The sequence below is a fragment of the Caretta caretta genome, chromosome 6, assembly GCF_965140235.1.
Source record: "Caretta caretta isolate rCarCar2 chromosome 6, rCarCar1.hap1, whole genome shotgun sequence".
Classification (NCBI taxonomy): Eukaryota; Metazoa; Chordata; order Testudines; family Cheloniidae; genus Caretta; species Caretta caretta.
Window position 1 is genome coordinate 14,022,326 of NC_134211.1, and position 22,399 is coordinate 14,044,724.

At 51.3% G+C, this 22,399-nt stretch overlaps 1 protein-coding gene across 1 annotated transcript; it reads left to right on the top strand.

Annotated features, from left to right (window-relative positions):
* The first annotated feature begins 1,403 nt into the window (after window positions 1-1,403).
* On the top strand, window positions 1,404-12,693 carry LOC142072429 (zona pellucida sperm-binding protein 1-like). The gene is made up of 12 exons (XM_075129083.1): window positions 1,404-1,590; window positions 4,571-4,692; window positions 4,864-5,051; window positions 5,102-5,511; window positions 6,725-6,868; window positions 7,684-7,868; window positions 7,955-8,052; window positions 10,565-10,692; window positions 10,786-10,975; window positions 11,064-11,214; window positions 11,426-11,510; window positions 12,545-12,693. The coding sequence occupies exons 1-12, from the start codon at window positions 1,404-1,406 to the stop codon at window positions 12,691-12,693; spliced, it is 2,037 nt and encodes a 678-aa protein (XP_074985184.1).
* The last annotated feature ends 9,706 nt before the right edge of the window (window positions 12,694-22,399 follow it).

Here is a 22,399-nt window from a genome sequence, read left to right on the forward strand (position 1 = left end):
AGGCCCCACCCCAAAGCCCAGAATCCCTCCCTTCCACGGCTACCAGCCCCCCCTTCCAATCCCGGGTTGCCCAAGCACCACCAGCCCCAAAGCGCCAGGGCGCACACACACACCCAGAGCACCAGACAGGCTGCCCCATCAGCCCCGCAGCACTGGGTGGGTGGGCTGCTCCCCAGCACCAGACCACTGGGTGGGCGTCGGGCAGCCCTCCTTTTCCCCCCAGCCCTGGAGAACTGGGTGGTGCGGCCCCAGCCACCCCAAGTCCTAGCCGCCCTAGCCCCAGCCCCAGCCCCAGCCCAGCAGGCTTCCCGGAAGAGGAGCAGGCTGCTTGCCTGGCCTGGGGCCAACTACCAGCAGCAGAAGGAGGGGGCCTTGGGCGGAGCATGGGCAGGGCCACGCGGGGCTCTTTGCGGAGGTACAGCCTCCCCAGGCTATTGTACGCATCGTCCATGGATTTGGCTGGCTCCAACTTCCAACCGCTGGATCTTGTTCTACCCTTCTCCACTCGATTAAAGAGCCCTTTATTAGCCAGTCTTTTCGCCCTATGAATGTACTTGGGCACTGTACTTGAGCTACTTCTTGATTTCCTTTTCGATAACCTAAACTGACTGAGCACTGAGAATCTCTTGCTAGCCGGCACTTCTTCCAGCCGGCAAATTGCATTTGTGACTCTTCTCTGTATCCACTCCAGTTTTTCAATAACCTAATCCCACAGAACAAGAAAGAAAAAGGCCTCATTCAATACCATGGCCACCTACACACTGACTCGACCTTGTGCCTGCCCGCCCGCTTCGAATCATAGAATATCAGGCTTGGAAGGGACCTCAAGAGGTCATCTAGTCCAACCCCCTGCTCAGAGCAGGACCAATCCCCAACTAAATCATCCGATCCCAGAAGGATACACTGACTAGACCCCTCGATTCCAGGCAACTTGGCCTTCTGATTTTTGGGGCACTTGGGGTGTGCTTGAGCCCTGTTTTTAAGCTTTTCTCTGCAACTGTGCGGGCAAGAAACTTACTTTTCTTTTGAATGCACACTGAGGTTCTCAGCTAGTTCCTTGTTTCCAGGAGATGGGGCTTGAAATAAAACATCAGTTACCATGGGACTTGCAATAAAATCCTGAGAGCTGGCAACACTGAAAAGGTAGCGTAACAGGAGGCTTCAATGGGAGGGGGGTCTTAGGGCTGAAGGGTTCGATGGTTATGTTTCCCTTTCACCCTGAGCTTTGCACTTTTCACCCGGCCCCTCCCCAGCACCAGGCAGCTCCCCAGGTGCTGCCTCTCTGCTCATCTGATTCACACCCCGCCCCCTCCCCACCACTCACCCTACAAAGCCCCGGTCCCACAGCTTCTCCCCTTATGAGAAGTGGTGCTAGATGGGCTTCTTTCTTAGCATCTTCAGCTATGGGGCTGGGCTGTAGGTATTTTGTGGGCTTAGTGCTGCTCTGGTCCCTAAGGATAGCCCTTGGGCAGGGGGACTTCCACAGGGTCAGTTTCTCTGTCCTGCAACATGAGTATAACTGTGGAGACTATGGGATGCAGCTGCTGGTCTTTCCCAGCCAGGGCCGCACCGTCCGCTTCAAAGTTGTGGGTAAGTAGCTGCCTGGCTGCTTCATGAGAAAGCTAAGAAGCCTCCTGCTCGTCTGCCCTCTTAGACATGCAGGAGGGTTTTATGGGTCTCTTGTGGAAACCTCTTACTTCTACAGTATGTAATGAGAGCTTTAAGAAGGGAACAAGAAGGTCCTACTCTAGTGTCTCTTGGTGGCCTGGCTGTTACCCTCAAATCTTGAGTACCCTGGTCTCCTGAAGTGAGAGTCTGTGGCTCCAGTCCCCTGGAGAAAAGACTGGAGATAGCCCTAACGGTTGAATCCAGGTAGCAAAGTCTTTCCTCACAACAGCCTGCTGACCGTGACCCACAAATAGCAGAGGGTAAAGAGGGAACCCTGCTGGGGGGAGACTGTAAAAGGACATACCAAAATGTGGCTGGGTATCCCAAGCTCTGGTGTAACTCGGCCCTTTGAGCTCCAGACGCCTGGATCCTGCGCCCTCTGTGGGCGATCACCTCCCTGTTGTCATGCCCAAGGATGGGATGGGATGGCCTGGCCTGGCTCGGCCACTCTCCCCCCTCCTTGTTAGGGGGCTTATTCCTTCACCCACTTACTTCCCTGGTCCTTCTCGCATGAACAGAGAGCAACAATACCCGAAGTCCAAAGATGCAAACAATTCGAAGTTTATTGGGGGGAACTTCCAGCAAGCATGATTCCAGTTTCCTTCCTTAGTGTCCTCCTTCCCAGCTCTGACACCACAGAGCCTTACACCTCTGTCCCTGTTCCCATTCCTGCCCATAGCCAAACATGATTCCAATTTCCGCACCCCTGTTCCCATCCCCTCCCACCCATGCCCACTCACTTCCTTATTGACTACAGATTATATAGCATGAGAGGAAAGTGACCAGGAACAGCCAGCATGGATTCACCAAGGGAAGGTCATGCCTGACTAATCTAATCGCCTTTTATGATGAGATTACTGGTTCTGTGGATGAAGGGAAAGCAGTGGATGTATTGTTTCTTGACTTTAGCAAAGCTTTTGACACGGTCTCCCACAGTATTCTTGTCAGCAAGTTAAGGAAGTATGGGCTGGATGAATGCACTACAAGGTGGGTAGAAAGCTGGCTAGATTGTCGGGCTCAACGGGTAGTGATAAATGGCTCCATATCTAGTTGGCAGCCGGTATCAAGTGGAGTACCCCAAGGGTCGGTCCTGGGGCCGGTTTGGTTCAATATCTTCATAAATGATCTGGAGGATGGTGTGGATTGCACTCTCAGCAAATTTGCGGATGATACTAAACTGGGAGGAGTGGTAGATACGCTGGAGGGGAGGGATAGGATACAGAAAGACCTAGACAAATTGGAGGATTGGGCCAAAAGAAATCTGATGAGGTTCAATAAGGATAAGTGCAGGGTTCCGCACTTAGGACGGAAGAACCCAATGCACCGCTACAGACTAGGGACCGAATGGCTAGGCAGCAGTTCTGCGGAAAAGGACCTAGGGGTGACAGTGGACGAGAAGCTGGATATGAGTCAGCAGTGTGCCCTTGTTGCCAAGAAGGCCAATGGCATTTTGGGATGTATAAGTAGGGGCATAGCGAGCAGATCGAGGGACGTGATCGTTCCCCTCTATTCGACATTGGTGAGGCTTCATCTGGAGTACTGTGTCCAGTTTTGGGCCCCACACTTCAAGAAGGATGTGGATAAATTCGAGAGAGTCCAGCGAAGGGCAACAAAAATGATTAGGGGACTGGAACACATGAGTTATGAGGAGAGGCTGAGGGAGCTGGGATTGTTTAGCCTGCAGAAGAGAAGAATGAGGGGGGATTTGATAGCTGCTTTCAACTACCTGAAAGGGGGTTCCAAAGAGGATGGCTCTAGACTGTTCTCAATGGTAGCAGATGACAGAACGAGGAGTAATGGTCTCAAGTTGCAGTGGGGGAGGTTTAGATTGGATATTAGGAAAAACTTTTTCACTAAGAGGGTGGTGAAACACTGGAATGCGTTACCTAGGGAGGTGGTAGAATCTCCTTCCTTAGAGGTTTCTAAGGTCAGGCTTGACAAAGCCCTGGCTGGGATGATTTAACTGGGAATTGGTCCTGCTTTGAGGAGGGGGTTGGACTAGATGACCTTCTGGGGTCCCTTCCAACCCTGATATTCTATGATTCTATGATATAGTAAAACTTGAGTTCTGTTTAGCTATACCTTAACCAATCATTTTCCTGAAATGTAACTAACCAATCCTAACATATTGGTACATGATTATGTGCCCAATTATATCCCACCACCTTAATGAGTTTACACCCAGCGAAATTAATTATACAGCAGACAGAAACAGTCACAGAACCAGACAGAGATTATACAGACAGACAAACAATAGCAAAGTGGGAACTATAAATGACAAAACAATACAGAAGTGAGGATTTCACATCCCAGCTCTTGATGAGTGAGTTCTTGCCAGACAGGATGCTATCAAACTAAGTTTCCTTTTACATTTGCTAGGCACTTCCCTTTCTCTGGAGGTGATAGGAATACAATCCTGTCCTGATAGTGCCGAACAGCCCAATAGCACCTTATTTCAATGTGACTAGTTTGGAATGTGAGGATGTGACCGTTTGCTTCCCAGCTTATGGCTGCCTCTGTTGCTTAGCCAAAGGCCTTAGCCTAAGAACACGGCCTCAGACTGTCACAGTAAGAGAAGGCCCTTACACCAGCAGACAGTGATTTTGATTCTTTCTCTTATACCTCTAGAACTAGCCAAGTGATAAGAATACACCTAAATTCTGAGAGTATAGGCCTTTACAGACAGGCCTGAACATCTATATCCTAACACTCCTGGCTCTAGGTCAGACTTGGTAAATGACGGCCGTCCTGTATCTTCGGAGCTGCTTCCCACCATGCTAAACTCCACTAAACTGAAGGATGTGACAAACCACAGTCACTGTTCCAAACATGGCTACTTGGCTAAGCTTCATCAAGGGCTTGAACTCTTCCTTACCCACGACCTGTATGACTCTCTCCACAGATGAGTTTGGGACACCCTTCGAAGTTACCAACTGCTCCATTTGTCTCCATTGGGTCACATCTGGCGAGCAAGGAGCGATGATCTTCTCAGCTGGCTACAATGGCTGTCATGTGCAGAAGAAGGTGAGGGGGGTTGGCACGCCTCACCCCAGTGTACCTGAGCAACAACAGAAGCTGGAGATGGGTCCATACCTGCAGTCACAGCAGCCTGTGCAGCTGGGAGGCGCTGTGCTTAGCGCCTACAGAGAGTCTGTTAGGCCACAGTACTGACTGATTGGTGTCTCTTCATTGCAGGATGGGCGTAACCACCTGCAAGTCCGAGTGGAGGAACTGCTGAGCGCCAGGGCCGTCGCTGCCACCTATGATGTGAACATGACCTGCCCCAAGCCCACTGAACGTGACTTAACCCCAGAGGAGACCATGCGCTATGTGCCCCAGCCGGGCCTGGTGCGCCCGGTGCCCCAGCCGCAGCCGGGCCTGGTGCGCCCGGTGCCCCAGCCGCAGCCGGGTGCGCCCGGTGCCCCAGCCGCAGCCGGGTGCGCCCGGTGCCCCAGCCGCAGCCGGGCCTGGTGCGCCCGGTGCCCCAGCCGCAGCCGGGCCTGGTGCGCCCGGTGCCCCAGCCGCAGCCGGGCCTGGTGCGCCCGGTGCCCCAGCCGCAGCCGGGCCTGGTGCGCCCGGTGCCCCAGCCGCAGCCGGGCCTGGTGCGCCCGGTGCCCCAGCCGCAGCCGGGCCTGGTGCGCCCGGTGCCCCAGCCGCAGCCGGGCCTGGTGCGCCCGGTGCCCCAGCCGCAGCCGGGCCTGGTGCGCCCGGTGCCCCAGCCGCAGCCGGGCCTGGTGCGCCCGGTGCCCCAGCCGCAGCCGGGCCTGGTGCGCCCGGTGCCCCAGCCGCAGCCGGGCCTGGTGCGCCCGGTGCCCCAAATATATCCTCCACCAAGCAACATAGGTGTGTGGGGGTGTCTGTGACCTCTAACTGGTTTGAGTGCATGTGGGTCCCCTCTAATGGAAGGTTTCATGGTCCACTTCTGACTCCTGTGGTGGTCTTCAGAGGAGCTGAACCTTGTTGCTTGCTTGTGGCTGCCATGTTAGAGCTGGTGTTGACAGTGTTGTAAGCCATGATCAAAAATGAGATTCGTTTAGAAATCATACTGTTCCCCCACCCGCCCCCAGTTTATTTGAAGGGGAAGGGGTGGCTATTTGCCTTCTGGTTTTTCAAAGTTTAGAGGGAAGGCACTTGCTTCCAAAGTCTGAGCTTCTTTGGCGCAAAATCCAGTCACACATGCACCAATGTGTCCTTGCCATTGGCTGCTCAGAGGGGCTTCCCCTGTTCCTCCAGTATCCCAGGGTTTGGGATCTGATGTTGTATCCCTTCATATCTCACCCCCACATCTGCTTGCAATCTGTCTCCTTCCCCCCCCCCCCCCCCATGTGTCTCACACAGGCTCTTCTCAGCTCTTAGTCCCTCATTCTCCTAGAGTCCTGTCTAGCCCTCCCCCTAAACCAGAGTGGCATCCACTTTGCCTGTAGGTACAGCTTCAGTCTCATGAAAGAAATTCGCAGCCATGTTTATGAGGGACACTTTCCTCTGATCGGCTATGGGGAAATGGTGGCCAACCTGCTAGCTTCTGCCCCATCGTCCATAAAGGGAGATGGTGACTTCAATAAAGGAAAAATGCATAGAGCAGGCGTCTGCTCACTATTTCATGAGATGGCTAGAGAAACCCACCCCAGAACTGCTAAGTGATAAATTAGAGTTGACCACACTGCTGGCTGTGTTGAGGGGGCTGTAGGGTGTGGGTGGGGACTCTCCTTTGACACAGCAGCAGATCAGGAGCCTGAATTTCCAAGTGACATGTTAAGCCTGCTATCAGAGAAGGGCAACATCCTACATCTGGAGGACAGGGGTGAGGATCTGAGCACAATGCTGTCTGAGGTGGTATGTGGTTTGAGGTTATGGTTGTGGGGGGCAGGGTGAGCTGGGATGGAGGACCACTGTGGGAGCTCTTGCAGCCCTTTGGGGAAGGGGAGGAGGGTTGGACTGGTGTTGAGGTCAGCCACTTGTGCAGAGGTCACTACAGATCTTAGTCTCTGGGGAAGGGTCTCTTGCGATCCCTTTAGAGGATCTCTAGCTCTCCTTAATCCACACCCTGCTGTTCTAGGGGCGCATCTCACAGAGGAGCAGTGCCGTGTGGTGGCTGGGAAGATGCCCTGTGCGGATGCCCCAGGCCAAGCTCCTTGCTTCCAGGCTGGCTGCTGTTATGATGAGACTGACCTCACCACTCCCTGCTACTATGGCAACACAGGTAGACCTGCCCTCATGTCAGCTTATGGAGCCTTTTGTCATCTCTGTCCTGGGAAGCTTGGTGACACACCGTACGTCTCAGATGAGTTTGGTCACCACCTACTAGCATGGTGAACTAGACTTGGATGCAATGTCTTTGTAACTCTCACCCTAGGCTGCAGCTGGCATCGGTTGTGTGCAAAGGGATTCCTTCCTACATCACGGTCTCTCCTCAGTTGCCCAATGCCTGGCAGATCTTGAGAGCCAACACCAAATGTGTGGTGGCAGAGGAAGACCCATCAGACGGTACAGGCTGGTGCTCCATCATCAGATCGATGGATAACTCTGCCGGCTTGTGTCCCGTTCCTGCACAACATGAGCTGCAATCATGCTGTCTCAGACAAACCCACTTACCCCCATGGGGCTTCATTTGATAGATTCCAAAGCCAGAAGGGACCATTGTGATCACTAGTCCGACTTCCTGTATAACACAAGCTATAGGATTTCCCTGAAATAATTCCTCCAGCAGATCTCTTAGCAGACATCCAGTCTTGCCTTATCAGTGATGGAGAATCCACCATGACCCTGGACAAACCATTCCAAGAGTTAACTACCCTCGCTCTCAGATCTACACCTTATTTAAATACTTGGACTGTAATCAAGTCACCCCTTAACCTTCTCTCTGTCTAAAGAGACAGAATTTGGTCACTACAAGGCCTGTTTTCTAATATTTCTCATGGCTCTTCTCCAATCTATCATCCTGAGTGTGGCATGGAACTCTTGCCCAATTCCTCTACCAGGAACACCTATACTTAATCCTGCTCCTTTGTGTTGCAGTCACTGTTCAGTGCCTCCTGGATGGTCACTTTGTTCTGGTGGTCTCCAGGGACATGTCTGATCACCCCATCATCCTGGAGAGTGTCCGGCTAGCCTATGCCCAGGCAGGGTGTGACCCCATCAGGATGACTGAGGCTTTTGTGATCTTCCGCTTCCCCCTCATGCAGTGCGGCACCACAGTCCAGGTGAGGGGACACCCACGGGAAGCCAGGGTGAGTGCTCTGCTCAGGGGCTTGGGGGACTAACCTGCCCCATGTCTCCACTCTTCCAGGTGATCCATGACAAACTGATCTATGAGAACCAGCTGATCTCTGGCATCGACATCCGGACTGGGCCGGATGGCTCCATCACCCGGGACAGCACCTTCATGTAAGTTGGCCTGCTCTGTTGACTAGCAAGGAAGTGATGGTGAGCAGTCTTCAGCCCTTCCACAGTGGAAGCGTGAGGCCAGATCCTTTCCCCTGGCAAAGATCTGATCCATCAATTTTTCAGCAGCCTCTCCTGACCACCAAAGGACTTAGGGGATGTTCTACAGGTATGGATTCCCTGCAGTCACAGACATCCCCTTTTCTGAGTGGGGCAATGCACCTGATCCCTAATGGGGCATGGTGCAAAATCTTGCTTTGTGAAGGGAAGGACACTCTGTGCAGCTGACTGTCCAAGAGTCAGGGTTTTACGTTGTCTGATCAAATGCCAACATTGGTCAGCCTCACCTCAGTCCCTGGAAAAATCCTGCAGCAGGTTGTCAAGGAATCCATTCTGAAGCACTCGGAGGAGAGGAAGGTGATCAGGACCAGCCGAAATGGATTCACCAAGGGCAAGTCATGCCTGACCAACCTGATTGCTTTCTATGATGAGAACTGGCTCTGTGCATGTGGGGAAAGCGGTGGACATGATATACCTTGACTCTAACAAAGTTTGTTACAGTCTCCCACAGTGTTCTTGACAGCAAGTTAAAGAAGTAGGGCCTGGATGAATGAATTAAAGGTGGCTCGAAAGCTGGCTAGATCATCAAGGTCAACGGGTAGCAATCAACAGCTCTGTCTAGTTGGCAGCTGGTATCAAGCGGCATGCCCCAGGCGTCTGTCCTGGGGTTGGTTTTGTTCATTATCATTAATGATCTGGATGATGGGATGGCTTGCTGAGGGTGTAAGTTAATGGATAACACTAAGTTGGGGGGAGAGATCTAGAAAAATGGAAAATTGGGCTAAAAGAAATCTGAGCTTCAATAAGGACAAGTGCAGAGTCCTGCACTTAGGAGGGAAGAATCCCATTCGCTGGTACAGGCTGAGGACCGACTGGCTAAGGAGCAGTTCTACAGACAAGGACCTGGGATTTACAGTGTACGAGCAGCTGGCTACGAATGAATAGTGGGCCCTTCTTGCCAAGAAAGCTACTGGTATACTGGGGTGCATTAGTAGGAGCATTGCCAGCAGATGGAGGGAAGTGATGATTCCCCTCTCTCCAGCAGTGGTGAAGCCCATCTGGAGTACTGTGTCCAGTTTTGGGCCCTCACCAACAGAAAGGATGTGGAAAAATTTGGAGATAGCCCAGCAGAGGGCAACAAAAATGATTAGGGGGCTGGGGCACATAATTTATGAGGAGAGGCTGAGGGACCTGGGCTTATTTAGTCTGCAGAAGAGACAAGTGAGGGGGGATTTGATAGCAGCCTTCAACTACCTGAAGGGGTTCCAAGGAGGATGGAGCTTGGCTGTTCTCGGTGATGGCAGATGACCGAACAAGGAGCAATGGTCTCAAGCTGCAGTGGGGGAGGTCTAGGATGGCTATTGAGGACGGGACTATCCCTCTAGGAGGATGGTGAAGCACTGGAATGGGTTACCTAGGGAAGTGGCAGAATCTCCATCCTTAGAGGTTCTGAATACCTGGTTGGCCCAAGCCCTGGCTGGGATGATTTAGTTGGGGTTGGTCCCGCTTTGAGCAGCGGGTTGGACTAGCTGACCACCTGAGGGCTCTTCCAATCCTAATCTTATGATTGTAAATGCCACTTGCTGTGCGATCTCCAATGGCAAGTAGGCACAGCCAGCCTGACCCGAGAAGGGCTCCATGGGGCCACCCTGAGGGACTAATAACTGCCTACAGGGTTGGTAGAAAGAAAGCTTGATGTAAGGACTGTTGCCCCCTTACTAACATTCAGTGGGGTGTACTGGTTGGCTAGCTCCCAGTACTAAAAGGGGAAGGATCTATGGGAAATCAGGACCCTGAGAGTGACAGTCCCCAGGAACAATGCGGAGAGGCCAATGCTTGTATGTAATGGTCATGGGTCAGAAGTGCCCAGTGCAGAGAGAGTACCCCAGAGTGGGGACACCCTAGCCCCTGTCCTAGGTGACCACAGCAGGGTTGGGGGTCGAGCCCCCCCCCCGAATCCTGGGCCTAGCCTTGTTGGGGTTACAAGGACTCTGCCAGACAGGAGAGTGGAGGGGAGCCCTGAAGGGCAGGGAGGCCACTGGGTAAAGGAAGTGGGAGCGAGGACTCGGATCCTTTCGCTAGCCCACTTCACTGGGGTAGTGCAGAAGCCAGGAAAGTTCCCCACAAGAGCAGGACTATTCCCCTGCTTACATTGAGAATGCTGCCAAAAGAGATGTGAGGACAAGTAAGCAGGTGCTTCTAGCCTGTCTGAGAAGGCCCCCATGTGGCCGTGCTCAGACACTCCTGCTGAGTCCCTGAGTTGGAGGGAAGAACATCTGAGTTACTAAAAGGGTTGATCCACTAGCATCCTTGGATGTCTCCCATCCAAGTACTGATAGGGCCTGATCCTGCTTGTCTCAAGCACTAATAAGGTCACTGCCAGAAACCACATGGCCTCAATCTGAAGTCACAGAGCATCAGCCCCTGTCTCCTCCCTCTGCTCTCTCCTGTGCAGCCTCCATGCTCGCTGCATCTACAATGCCAGTGACTTTCTGCCAGTCCAGGTCGAGGTCTTCTTGCCCCCCACCCCTGCTCCAGTCACCCAGGCAGGACCCCTCCGGCTTGAGCTGCGCATCGCCACAGGTAGGTGACCCCTCACTCCAGCACGGAGATCCCATCCCCCTGAAGGACCACGGGTGTCTCAGCTCTGCTCTCCTCCTACCCTCTCCCCCACAGACCCGAGCTACAGATCCTATCTCACAGAGAGAGACTACCCTGTGGTGAAGGTGCTCAGGGACCCTGTCTACATGGAGGTTCGCATCCTGCACAGAACAGACCCGTCCCTGGTTCTGGTTCTGCACCAGTGCTGGGCCACCCCAAGCGCTAACCCCCTGCAGCAGCCGCAGTGGCCCATCCTGGTGGACGGGTGAGTGGCTGGGATGGAGGGGGAGCATGGCTTGGGGAGGAGGAAGGCGGTTTCCTTGGTCCACCCTTCTCTCATGTCTTGCTCCCAGGTGCCCGTTCCTGGGAGACAACTACAGAACCCAGCTTGTGCCCGTGGGCCCTGCCTCATCTGAGCTGCCCTTCCCGACTCACCACCAGCGCTTCGTCCTCTCCACTTTTGCCTTTGTGGACTCCGCCTCCCAGGTGGCACTTGAGGGAGAGGTGAGAAGGGGCCCACATATAAAGCGGGTGAGGAGGGGGAAGTCGGAGTGCAGGGGCAGGAGCTCCTATTTTAGTCAGGTCCTGACCTCCTCAGTCTCTGCTGAGGCGCTGCACATGCAGAACCAAACCGATAGCTGTGGATCTACTTCCTGGCTCCTACCAGCACTGGCCAGTCACTCACTAACTCCATTCTCACTTGTGTGGATTTTAGGTGTACATTTACTGTAGCGCCTCAGCTTGCTACCCCTCCCGGCTGGAGCCCTGCAGGACCCTGTGCCCATCAGGAGCTGCTACAAGTAAGTCGGAGTGGTCTGAAATCCATGTGGGTTTCTACAAGCTCCCATCCCAAATACCAGAGGACTCATAGTGAACAGAGATCTGCCTGTCCTGCTATATCAGAGGTGGGCAAACTACCACCCGCAGGACCATCCTGCCCAGCCCCTGAGTTCCCGGCCGGGGAGGCAAGCCCCCAGCCCCTCCTGTGCTGTCCCTCTCCCTCGCAGCCTCAGCACGCCTCCAGCACTCTGCTCCGGTAGGAGCTGTGAGCTCCCACTGCTCTGAGCAGCATCATAAGGGGGTTGGGATTGGAGAAGGGGCAGAGGGTGCCAGGGGGCAGTCGGGACAGGGGCTGGTTGGATTGGGCAGAGGTTCTGGGGGGCAGTCAGGGGGCATTGGATAGTCTTTGGAGTCCAGCGGGGGCTCTCAGGGAGCAGGGGGTTGGATAGGGATGTAGTTCCAGGGGGCAGTTAGGGGCAGGGGTCCTGGGAGGGGGCAGTCAGGAGACAAGGAGCTGGGGGGCAGAGGGGGTTTCTGAGGTGGGCAGTCGGGGGGCAGGAATTGGGAGGGAGCCAGGCTCTTTGGGGAGGCACAGCCTTCCCTACCTGGCCCTCCATATTGTTTTACAGTGCTAATGTGGCCCTCAGGCCAAAAAGTTTGCCCAGCCCTGTGCTATACATGACTGCAAGGCGTTCAGCCCAGCTCATTCTGTACCTCTACCATGTCCTGTAGCGCTAGCTAGGGTATGATGGGCTAACACGAAGAGGTAAATGGCCTAATCTCCTACAACTGCCCTATGTAGGAGACAATACTAGAAATTGCCTCTGGAGAGTGGAGTGTCTGCTGCTCCTGATGAAATGGCCTTTCTTCCCAACTTCTCCCACACTTCAAATAAGCAATTCAGGAAGATCTAATACCTGGTACCACAACCTGTCAGGAGGCCTGTAAGGGCTCATGGTTGAGTCCATGGTGACGCTGCATTTCATCACGATGGGCCCTCTGGTTGTGAGTGCGTTGGACAGACAGCTCCCTAACTCTCCATTCCATCTGCCAGGAGGCCGCCGGTTCCTGGATATCAACAATGGGACAGGAGAGCCCCAGGACCTGGTGAGTTCTCCTGGCCCTGCGATCTTCCAGGAGAGCCCTGAGCCGTGGAGAGAGCACGTCTATGAGAACAAGGGTGAGGTTTCTGTTAAACCCTAGTAGGACAACTGGCATCTTGCACAGTAACCTGGAATACAGCAAGTCAATGCTGTCTAGGGGGTTCTAATATAAATGTTCATGGGGGGAGGGGGGGCTACATGCAGAAGTCACTCCTTGATGATCCATATGTAAGCTAATGCTGGCTGACACCATACCTGTGAGTGCTTCCTATGAGTGGGCCAATGTTGGGTTATATCCTTATCCTATGGACATTCATAGGATGTCTCAAAAACCAGCAAACTTGGGGGAGGTGGGGGGGACACTATGGCACCTCAATGGTGACTTGTATGCCCTGAGCCTCTGTGGCACTCAATGCACTGGGGCTAGCATTGCCTCTGCCCTCTATTGGATGGCCATCAATGGGATGGTGGTGCTGGCTCACAGTCTAAAAAGTGAGTTGACAATTCAAGTATCTTTCTGATGAAGGCTGGCCTAAGCGGTAGGGGGAGCACCACTGGGGCAGGGAAGTCTAGGTGTCATCTCCACACTTTAGACCCTACAGAAATCTGGATTGTCTTAACCTCCCCTCCTCCTCCTCCTTCAGACCCTGTCTCCAGACTGGACCTGACCCTGATGCTTCTGGCCATGCTTTCATTGGTGGTTGTGGCTTCTCTCGTTACTGTGACACTACTCCATAGGAGAAGCAGCTGGATGACAAGGTCCCAAATCTTCCATGGCAGATGACTGTAAAATAAGGGAGAGGAGCAGAAATAAAATCTGTGGAGTGCACTAATGTCTTGTGGTAGCGTGTCCCTCTGGGGGAGGGAACAGCAGTTGTTGAGGCCAGGGGTCTACTACTGGCCTTGTAGCTCTTCCCCATTCAGCAGCAGAACAGACCTCTCTGCAGGGATAGACACCAGAATAGGATGTGGCATAGAGGACAGGAAGAAGACTGCAAGCTAGCACTAGACAAGGTAAATCAAATGGCTTTCTCTCACTCCTGGGGTCCTATCTGGGGGGAGGGGAAGCCACTCAGCCGAACTAGAGACTTTTTGATTAACTTTACTGTGAATAGCTGGATTCTAACTCCACTGGGCACGCAATAAGAACTACTGGCGCTTGCCAGTCTCACATGAAGTCCATGTGAGCCAGCTGGGGGACAAGCCTAAGTCTGGTAACTAGAAACCCTTGTGTCTTCTGTGGGGGCTGTGGCCAGCCCCTAGCTTACAGGAGGTGGAGAAGATTTCCCCATTGTGTTAGTGACTGGGAAACCTGATGCTTCAAGACCTTAAGCATCCTGCCCCATAACTGGTATCTCCTGCTTCTTGACCCTTAAGCTATATCTATGGGGCATTCCAAAGCGTGGCTGTAGTGCGCACACACAGACCCAAGTGAGCTAGCTTTCATCAAGCTAGTTGAAATAACGGTAGTGGAAGCATGGCCTATACAAGACTAGCTGGGACTCTGGGTCGTACTCCAGTGGGTAGCCTGTGCTGCTGTTGCTCTACTGCTTGATCTGGCGAGGCCAAAGCTACCTCGGCTACATCTACGCACTCACCTCTGTCTACACGGCAATCTACCCTTCTCCATTTGCATTAGTTTCCTTCTATCTCGCCTGGGGAAACTACAGCCCTCCAGCTCCTCTCCAAATCCCCTTCCAACAGCTAAAATCCTCTCTCCCACTGCTCCTACTACGTCAACACCCTCCACCTACTGTAGAACCCACAGGGACTGTCACGCTAACGTGGTGTAACTGTTCTAACCCCTCTATGAGCACCTTCTAGGGTAGCCTACTGTGGGACCGGATCCTGCAGACACTTAATGTGCATGTGGTAATGACTTCACGCATGCATGGAGTTAAGCACGGGCTGAGGGCTGGCCAAGCAACACAAACTGTTCATTAAATGTCAATGTTCATTCTGCAGTAGGCAAAACCAATGCCTCAAAACTCTTCATGGAAAAAGCAGAAAGGCATGTGTATCCTGAAATGCATGGGCACTCGCCTGAGATCTAGGAGACATGGGTTTGAGTCCCTGCTCTGCCTGACTGGGTGCACCTGTGTACTCCTGCATCCTAAAATGGAGTGTTGCAAGGTCAGAGTCTTGGACTGTAAGAAGATGGCAGCAGGGATCATGCTTTTTGTTACTCTCTGCAAAAAGCATTGTGTGATGGCTTGGCACAATAATGAATGGAAGCCTGGTGGTTTATAGGGAGGCACAAGGCAATGAATTTGCCATTTGCTAAAATTTCAAAGTAGCATAAAGATCGTGCTGTAGTTGTAAAGGCCGTTGCTTCTGTGCTTAAATCATGTACTTGGGGACTAACCATGAGAATTATTGCTGAAAGCTGGGCACTTATCTGCTAGAAGCAACAGAGAAGGAGAGAGACTTGGGTGTATTGCTTGATCATAGGATGACTCTGAGATTTCACTCTGATGCAGCTGGGAACAAGGTTAACCCAGTCATGGGATACTCGGGTGAGGTATTTCCAGTGGAGATCGGGAAGTGCTTGTACCATTATACAAGGCACTGGTGAGACCTCATCTGGAATACTGTGTGCAATTCTAGTCTCCCATGTGTAAGATGAATTCAAACTGGACCAGATATGGAGAAGGGCTACTAGTATATCCAGAGAAATGGGTAACCTTTTTAGGATATAGATATTCAGGCCTGTCTGCAAAGGCCTGTACTTTAAGAATTTAGGTGTATTTGTTAGGGGGCTTATTCCTTCACCCACTTACTTCCCTGGTCCTTCTCGCATGAACAGAGAGCAACAATACCCGAAGTCCAAAGGTGCAAACAATTCGATGTTTATTGGGGTGAACTTCCAGCAAGCATGATTCCAGTTTCCTTCCTTAGTATCCTCCTCCCCAGGTCTGACACCACAGAGCCTTACACCTGTGTCCCTGTTCCCATTCCTACCCTTAGCCAAACATGATTCCAACTTCCTTACTCCCATTCCCTGTTCCCATCTCCCTCACCCACATGCCCATGCCCACCCACACCCAATCACTTCCTTATTGACTACAGATTATATAGTAAAACTTGAGTTCTGCTTAGCTATACCTTAACCAATCATTTTCCTGAAATTTAACTAACCAATCCTAACATATTGTAACATGATTATGTAACCAATTATATCCCACCACCTTAATTAGTTTACACCCAGCAAAATTAATTATACAGCAGACAGGAACAATCACAGAACCAGACAGAGATTATACAGACAAACAATAGCAAAGTGGGAACTACAATGACAAGACAACACAGAAGTGAGGATTTCACATCCCAGCTATTGATAAGTGAGTTCTTGTCAGACAGGATGCTATCAAACTAAGTTTCCTTTTACATTTGCTAGGCACTTCCCTTTCTCTGGAGGTGATAGGAATACAATCCTGTCCTGATAGTGCCTAACAACCCAATAGCACCTTATTTCAATGTGACTAGTTTGGAATGTGAGGATGTGACTGTTCGCTTCCCAGCTTATGGCTGCCTCTGCTGCTTAGCCAAAGGCCTAAGCCTAAGCACAGGGCCACAAACTGTCACAGTAAGAGAAGGCCCTTACACTCGCAGACAGTGGTTTTGATTCTTTCTTTTATACCTCTGGAACTAGCCAAGTGATAAGAATGTTGGGGACACTGGGGCATGGCCACTAGGTAACTCGAGGGGATGGAAGACCACGAGTGTCGATAAAGCCCCCTCCCACTAGGCCCAGGTGTCCTTGGCCCCCCTCCTGCCTGGAGGCACTTGCAGCAGCTCTGCGTACTAGGCCCAAGTGTCCTTGGCCCCCCCGCCTGGAGGCACACACAGCAGTTATGCTAAGAATCTGCAACAATATGTTGCAGAGTCAGACTGCCTAAAACTAAGCAAGGCCAAACAGGGGAGATATGGAAGAACAATGCTGAATAAAGCAGCTTTATGTATAGTTTAACAAATGATACAGAGAATCAGGGAACTAGCTGGGAACTGGATTGGCTGGCTATATGGATACTTGGGGCAGCTTGCTATTGGATAAGTATGCTGGGAAAAAGGATGTATAAAAGCCTGTGTAACTTCCTGCTCTGTGTGCAGGATTTGAGATTTTATTCTCCCTGTACCTTTTTGCAGCTGCAAATAAACTTTTCTGCTTCTCCACCCCGTTGTGATTATTGGGTGTAGCACACCGGGTAACGAACCAACTGAAGCTGTTGTTCAGCCTCTCGGCACTGGATGCCGGCAACAAGAATACACCTAAATTCTTAAAGTACAGGCCTTTGCAGACAGGCCTGAATATCTATATCCTAACAGTATTCTTATCACTAAGCTAGTTAGAGAGGTATAAAAGAGAGCATCAAAATCACTGTCGGCCAGTGTAAGGTCCTTCTCTTACTGTGACAATCTGAGGCCCTGTTCTTAGGCCAAGGCCTCTGGCGAAGCAGCCATAAGCTGGGAAGCGAACGGTCACATCCTCACATTCCAAACTAGTCACATTGAAATAAGGTGCTATTGGGCTGTTCGGCACTATCAGGACAGGATTGTATTCCTATCCCCTCCAGAGAAAGGGAAGTGCCTAGCAAATGTAAAAGGAAACTTAGTTTGATAGCATCCTGCCTGGCAAGAACTCACTTATCAATAGCTGGGATGTGAAATCCTCACTTCTGTATTGTTTTGTCATTTATAGTTCCCACTTTGCTATTGTTTGTCTGTCTGTATAATCTCTGTCTGGTTCTGTGATTGTTCCTGTCTGCTGTATAATTAATTTTGCTGGGGGTCAACTACTTAAGGTGGTGGGATATAATTGGTTGGCTAATCATGTACCAATATGTTAGGATTGGGTAGTTAAATTTAAGTAAAATGATTGGTTAAGGTATAGCTAAGCAGAACTCAAGTTTGACTATATAGTCTGCAGTCAGTCAGGGGGTGGGTGGGTGGCAGGTGTGTGGGGGGAATTGGGAATGGGGGTGGGTGGGTGTGTGAGGCTGGGGGAATGGGAGTAAGGAAATTGGAATCATGTTTGGCTAAGGGCAGGAACGGGACACAGGTGTAAGGCTCTGTGGTGTCAGAGCTGGGAAGGAGGATACTAAGGAAGGGAACTGGAATCATGCTTGCTGGAAGTTCACCCCAATAAACATCGAATTGTTTGCACCTTTGGACTTTGGGTATTGTTGCTCTCTGTTCATGCGAGTAGGACCAGGGAAGTAAGTGGGTGAAGGAATAAGCCCCCTAACAAACCTCACTTAGGAGAGGAGACTGAAATACGTTCATTTAGCCTAACCAAAAGAAGGCTGAGGAGAGAGAGATGACTGCTCTCTCTAACTGCATCAGAGGGATAACTATTACAGAGGAATTAACAAAAGCCGCAATGTAGACACAAGAACAAATAGATATAAACTGGCCATAAACAAGTTTAGGCTTTAGATGAGACAGAAGCTCCTCTCCATCAGCGGAGTGAGGTTCTGGAGCAACCTTTGAAAGGGAGCAGTTGGGGAGGGGGGGTAAAAAGCATAACTGGCCTCAAGACTGAGCTTCATCAGTTTATGAAGGGGATGGTAGGATGAGACTGCCTACAATGGCACACGGCTGATCTGTGACTGCTAGCTGCAAATCTCTCCAATGGCTGGTTACAGGACACTAGATGGGGAGGGCTCTGAGTTACTATAGAGAATTCTTTCTCCAAGGTATCTAGCTGGTGGGTCTTGCCCACATGTTCAGGGTCTCACTGATCACCATTTTGGGGGATTGGGAAGGAATTTCCCCCATGTCAGAGACCCTGTGGGTGGGAGTTTGCCATCCTCTCCAGCACAGGGCACGGGTCACTTGCAGGTTTAAGCTAATGTAAATGTGGGGGTTCTGTTTAGTTTTGTCTTTATATCATTATTTGAGGACATCACTAACTCAGACAGAGGTCATGGGTCTATTGCAGGAGTGGGTGGGTGAGGTTCTGTAGCCTGTAATGCGCAGGAGGTCAGACTAGATGACCATGATGGTCCCTTCTGGCCTTAAAGTCTGTGACAGAAAAGAGGGGATTCCCTGAAAGCTCAACAATGGCAGCGGACAGCCAACTATAAGCAATAACGCAACACTGGAGATACAAGTTGCATGCAACTGGATGTGTGCCTGTGTGCACATGAAAGACTTGGTATCATCTTGGCACAGAAGTAAGACACATGATTGCCTTAGGGTACCAGAAACAATCCATAGGGAGTGGTGCAAGCTATAATTTTTGCATCAGGATTGCCAGCACTGATCTGTGCCAGGATAGAACAATAGTAATAAGCTATTTCCTCCAACAACCCAATGGTGTATTTAAATGATGCAAAACTGGGGGTCAGTACTGGCTGATGGGCAGTGATGGGGGGGGGGCAGTGTGCTTTCCAGGACTGCAGTTAGCTAAGCCTTCCCTCTCCAACTTTTAAATTTCCTGTATGGTCACCATCAGCACAGTCCACCATCACAGGAGACCGTGCAGAGTCCACCATCTCAAGAGACCACGCAGTCCCGGATTCGCAGACGAGCTCCAGCTTGGTCCGAACGGGAGGTACTGGATCTCATTGTGTGTTAGGGAGACGAATCTCTTCTGGCACAACTATGTTCCCAAAAAAGGAACGCAAATACGTACATTAAACTCTCCACTGCCATGACGGAAAGAGGCTACTCCAGGGACACAGAACAGTGTTGTACAAAAAATCAAGGAGCTGCAAGCTGAATTCTGTTGCCCGGCCGCATGTGATGGCTTACTAACACCAAAGTGGCAGGCACTTCAGTATGAGAGGCAAAATGAGACCTTGTACAGAAAGAACACGTGCTGTGTATTATGAATTGCCTGTTTCACTGAGAAACAGCATCCCCTTTGTTCTCTAAACTGTATCTTTTAAAATACTACTCTCCCTTTTTCTTCTCCTGCAGCAGGCGCAAATGTTTCAATGCAGCCCCTAGTTCCTTCCTACAGCTGTTCAAACAGACCAGAGTTCCTGAAGATGCGAGCGTCATGCACCTTTCCAGGTCATCCCACATTGATGTCGGTGAAACGTTCCTTGTGATCCACCAGTGCTTGCAGCACCATGGAAAAGTACCCCTTGCGGTTTATGTACTGGCTGCCCTGATGTTCCAGGGCGAAGATGGGGATATGTGTTCCGTCTATTGCCCACCGCACTTAGGGAATCCCAGCGCATTAAAGCCATCCACAATGGTCTGCACGTTTCCCAAAGTCACTCGCCTTGATAGCAGCTGGTCATTGATTGCATTGGCTACTTGCAGCACAGCAGCCCCCACAGTAGATTTCCCCACTCCAAACTGATTCCCGACTGACCGGTACCTGTCGGGCATTGCAAGCTTCCACAGGGCTATGGCCACTTGCTTCTCAACTGTGAGGGCTGCTCTCATTTTGGTGTCTTTCCGCTTCAGGGCAGGGGACAGCAAGTCACAAAGTTCCATGAAAGTGGCCTTACGCATATGAAAGTTTCGCAGCCACTGGGAATCATCCCATACCTGCAACACTATGCGGTCCCACCAGTCTGTGCTTGTTTCCTGGGCCCAGAATCGGCGTTCCACTGCATGAACCTGCCCCATTAGCACCATGATCTCCCAATCACCACATGCCGTGCCATCTGTGTCCGTGTCCTCATCAGTATAGTAGTCGTGCTGTCATCACTTCCTTGACCAGTCTTGCAGGTACTGCACATACTACTGGATAATGCATAAGGTATTTACAATGGTCAAAATGCAGCAGAGATCTGATCGGGCTCCATGGCTATGGCGCTTGCACGGGTAATCCTGGAAAAGGGGTGCAAAACGCAGGAGAGCAGAGTGGCAGCGGAAGCTGTGCTGTTTGGGTCACGGTAGCCGAACAAAGACTGACAATGGTTGTCTTCTGTGGCTTTCACAGAGGTGGGAGCCCAGGACAGACAACATGGAGAAGCTCGCAAGCGTGGCAATAGCGGGAGAGCAGAGTTGGCAGCAGAAGCTGTGTTGCTTGATTCACAATGGCCGAGCAGAGTTGAGTTGGAGAGGTGGATTTATCGTAGCAGGAGAGCAGTGGTGCACCGTCTGCTGAAAGCAGTATGGCGTCTGCATGCTAAAAAGGGGCGAAACGATTGTCTGCCGTAGCTTTCTGGTGACACACACCCAGAAACACCCGCCAGAATGTTTTTGCCCCATCATGCTTAACTGGGAGCTTACCAGAGAATTCCAATGGGCGGCAGAGACTGTGGGAACTGTGGGATAGCTACCCACAGTGCACCGCTCTGACATTTGATGCCAGCCTTGGTACTGTGGACGCAATCTGCCAAATTCACCCGCTTTAGTAGGGACACAGAAGACCGAACGTATAAAATAGCTTCCGAAAATTCGAATAGAATAATTTTGAAATAATTTTGTACTGTAAACGTACTGAGGGGTAGTAGTGCCATGAGAAAAAGACAGACGGAGCCTAGGAAAACCACCAGGCAAGAGAAGCTCAAGAGGCCTAAGCCTATTGAGGTGTCCTTGCAGCGCATCCTCAGGTTTCACACAGCTCAGGCTGAGGCCTGCCTCGGTCTGTGGAGCTCCATACTTGGCCAGGTTAGGTTTCTTCAAGGCCTGGTATGAGGCCTCCCTAATTTATGACTAGTTTCACCCCTAACTTGCACTCTGCACAGGCCACTAGGGCTAACCCCCTTAATCTTATTTTAAAAGAGCTGTAAAATCATAAACAATCATGGGCCTCAGTTCCACACCTCATCAGAACAATGGCACCTCCATCAGCCCCTGGCACCACGCCAGAGCCCTGTTCCAACACTGACTCAGACAGAACGCAGTGACTCCTAGTGAATTAACACCACTGTTTTCTGGACCTCCTGGGTTTTGCCCACAGATCTCCCTACTCAGCACTGAGGAGGCCTGATCCTTCCAAAGGTATGGCATGTAATGTTAGGTCTCAGCTGGTGTCCCTTATGGGATTGGTGAAGGGATAAAGCACCAGGGTGACTAGGGGCCAGGACTACACCTGTACGGAGATGACGATGTCACTCGCATGAGGGGAGCTTGGGGATCTGTTGCTCTCTAGGGGCTGGTTCACATGGATGTTAATGAGTGTGCTACAGCCACTCCCTAGAGATGGTTAGTCCTTTTCGTTCAAAATCGCCTGGTCTTTGCTCTGAAGATCATGGAGTTTAAATCTCAGTGTGGGCCCAAGCAGGAGCAGTTAAAATTGCAAGCCAGAGATTGACATACAGGGCAAGGGGGTGCAGAGCAGTGGGACAGAAGACCAGACTAGCAGCATGTGTGTAGGTCAGAGTTAAGAGTACTAGCAGAGCTGTGAGGGAGGCGTGTTTGGCAGCTGTTAGCATCAGGCTCAGGGGCCCGTTCTCCATTCCCCAGTCACAGGAGCAGTTTCTCTACACACCTTGCTTACCCTGCCGCAAAGATAAAGCATCTTTGAGTGAGTTTTACATTCCTCCCCCGATGCCCCCCCGCCCCAGTGTTCACAACACAACAGGGAAGTAGGGAAGAAGCAGAGACGGAGTTACCAACTCTCATCATGTTATTGTGAGTGATGCAATACTTTGTGCTTTTCTTAAAGCTCCAGCTCCTGGAGTCAGGTGAACATACCAGAACATCAGCTTTCCTTTTAAAAAAAGGGTTTGAGCCTCATCTTTTTGTTTTATGTTTGTATGGCGCCTGGCCCAATGGGGTCCTGCTCCATGACCGGAGCTCTTAAGCACTGCAGGAATACAAATACATAATAACTGTAGAGACAGAGAAGCTTCAAAGCATGACCTCCGCAGATTCAAAAGCCAGAAAAGCATTTT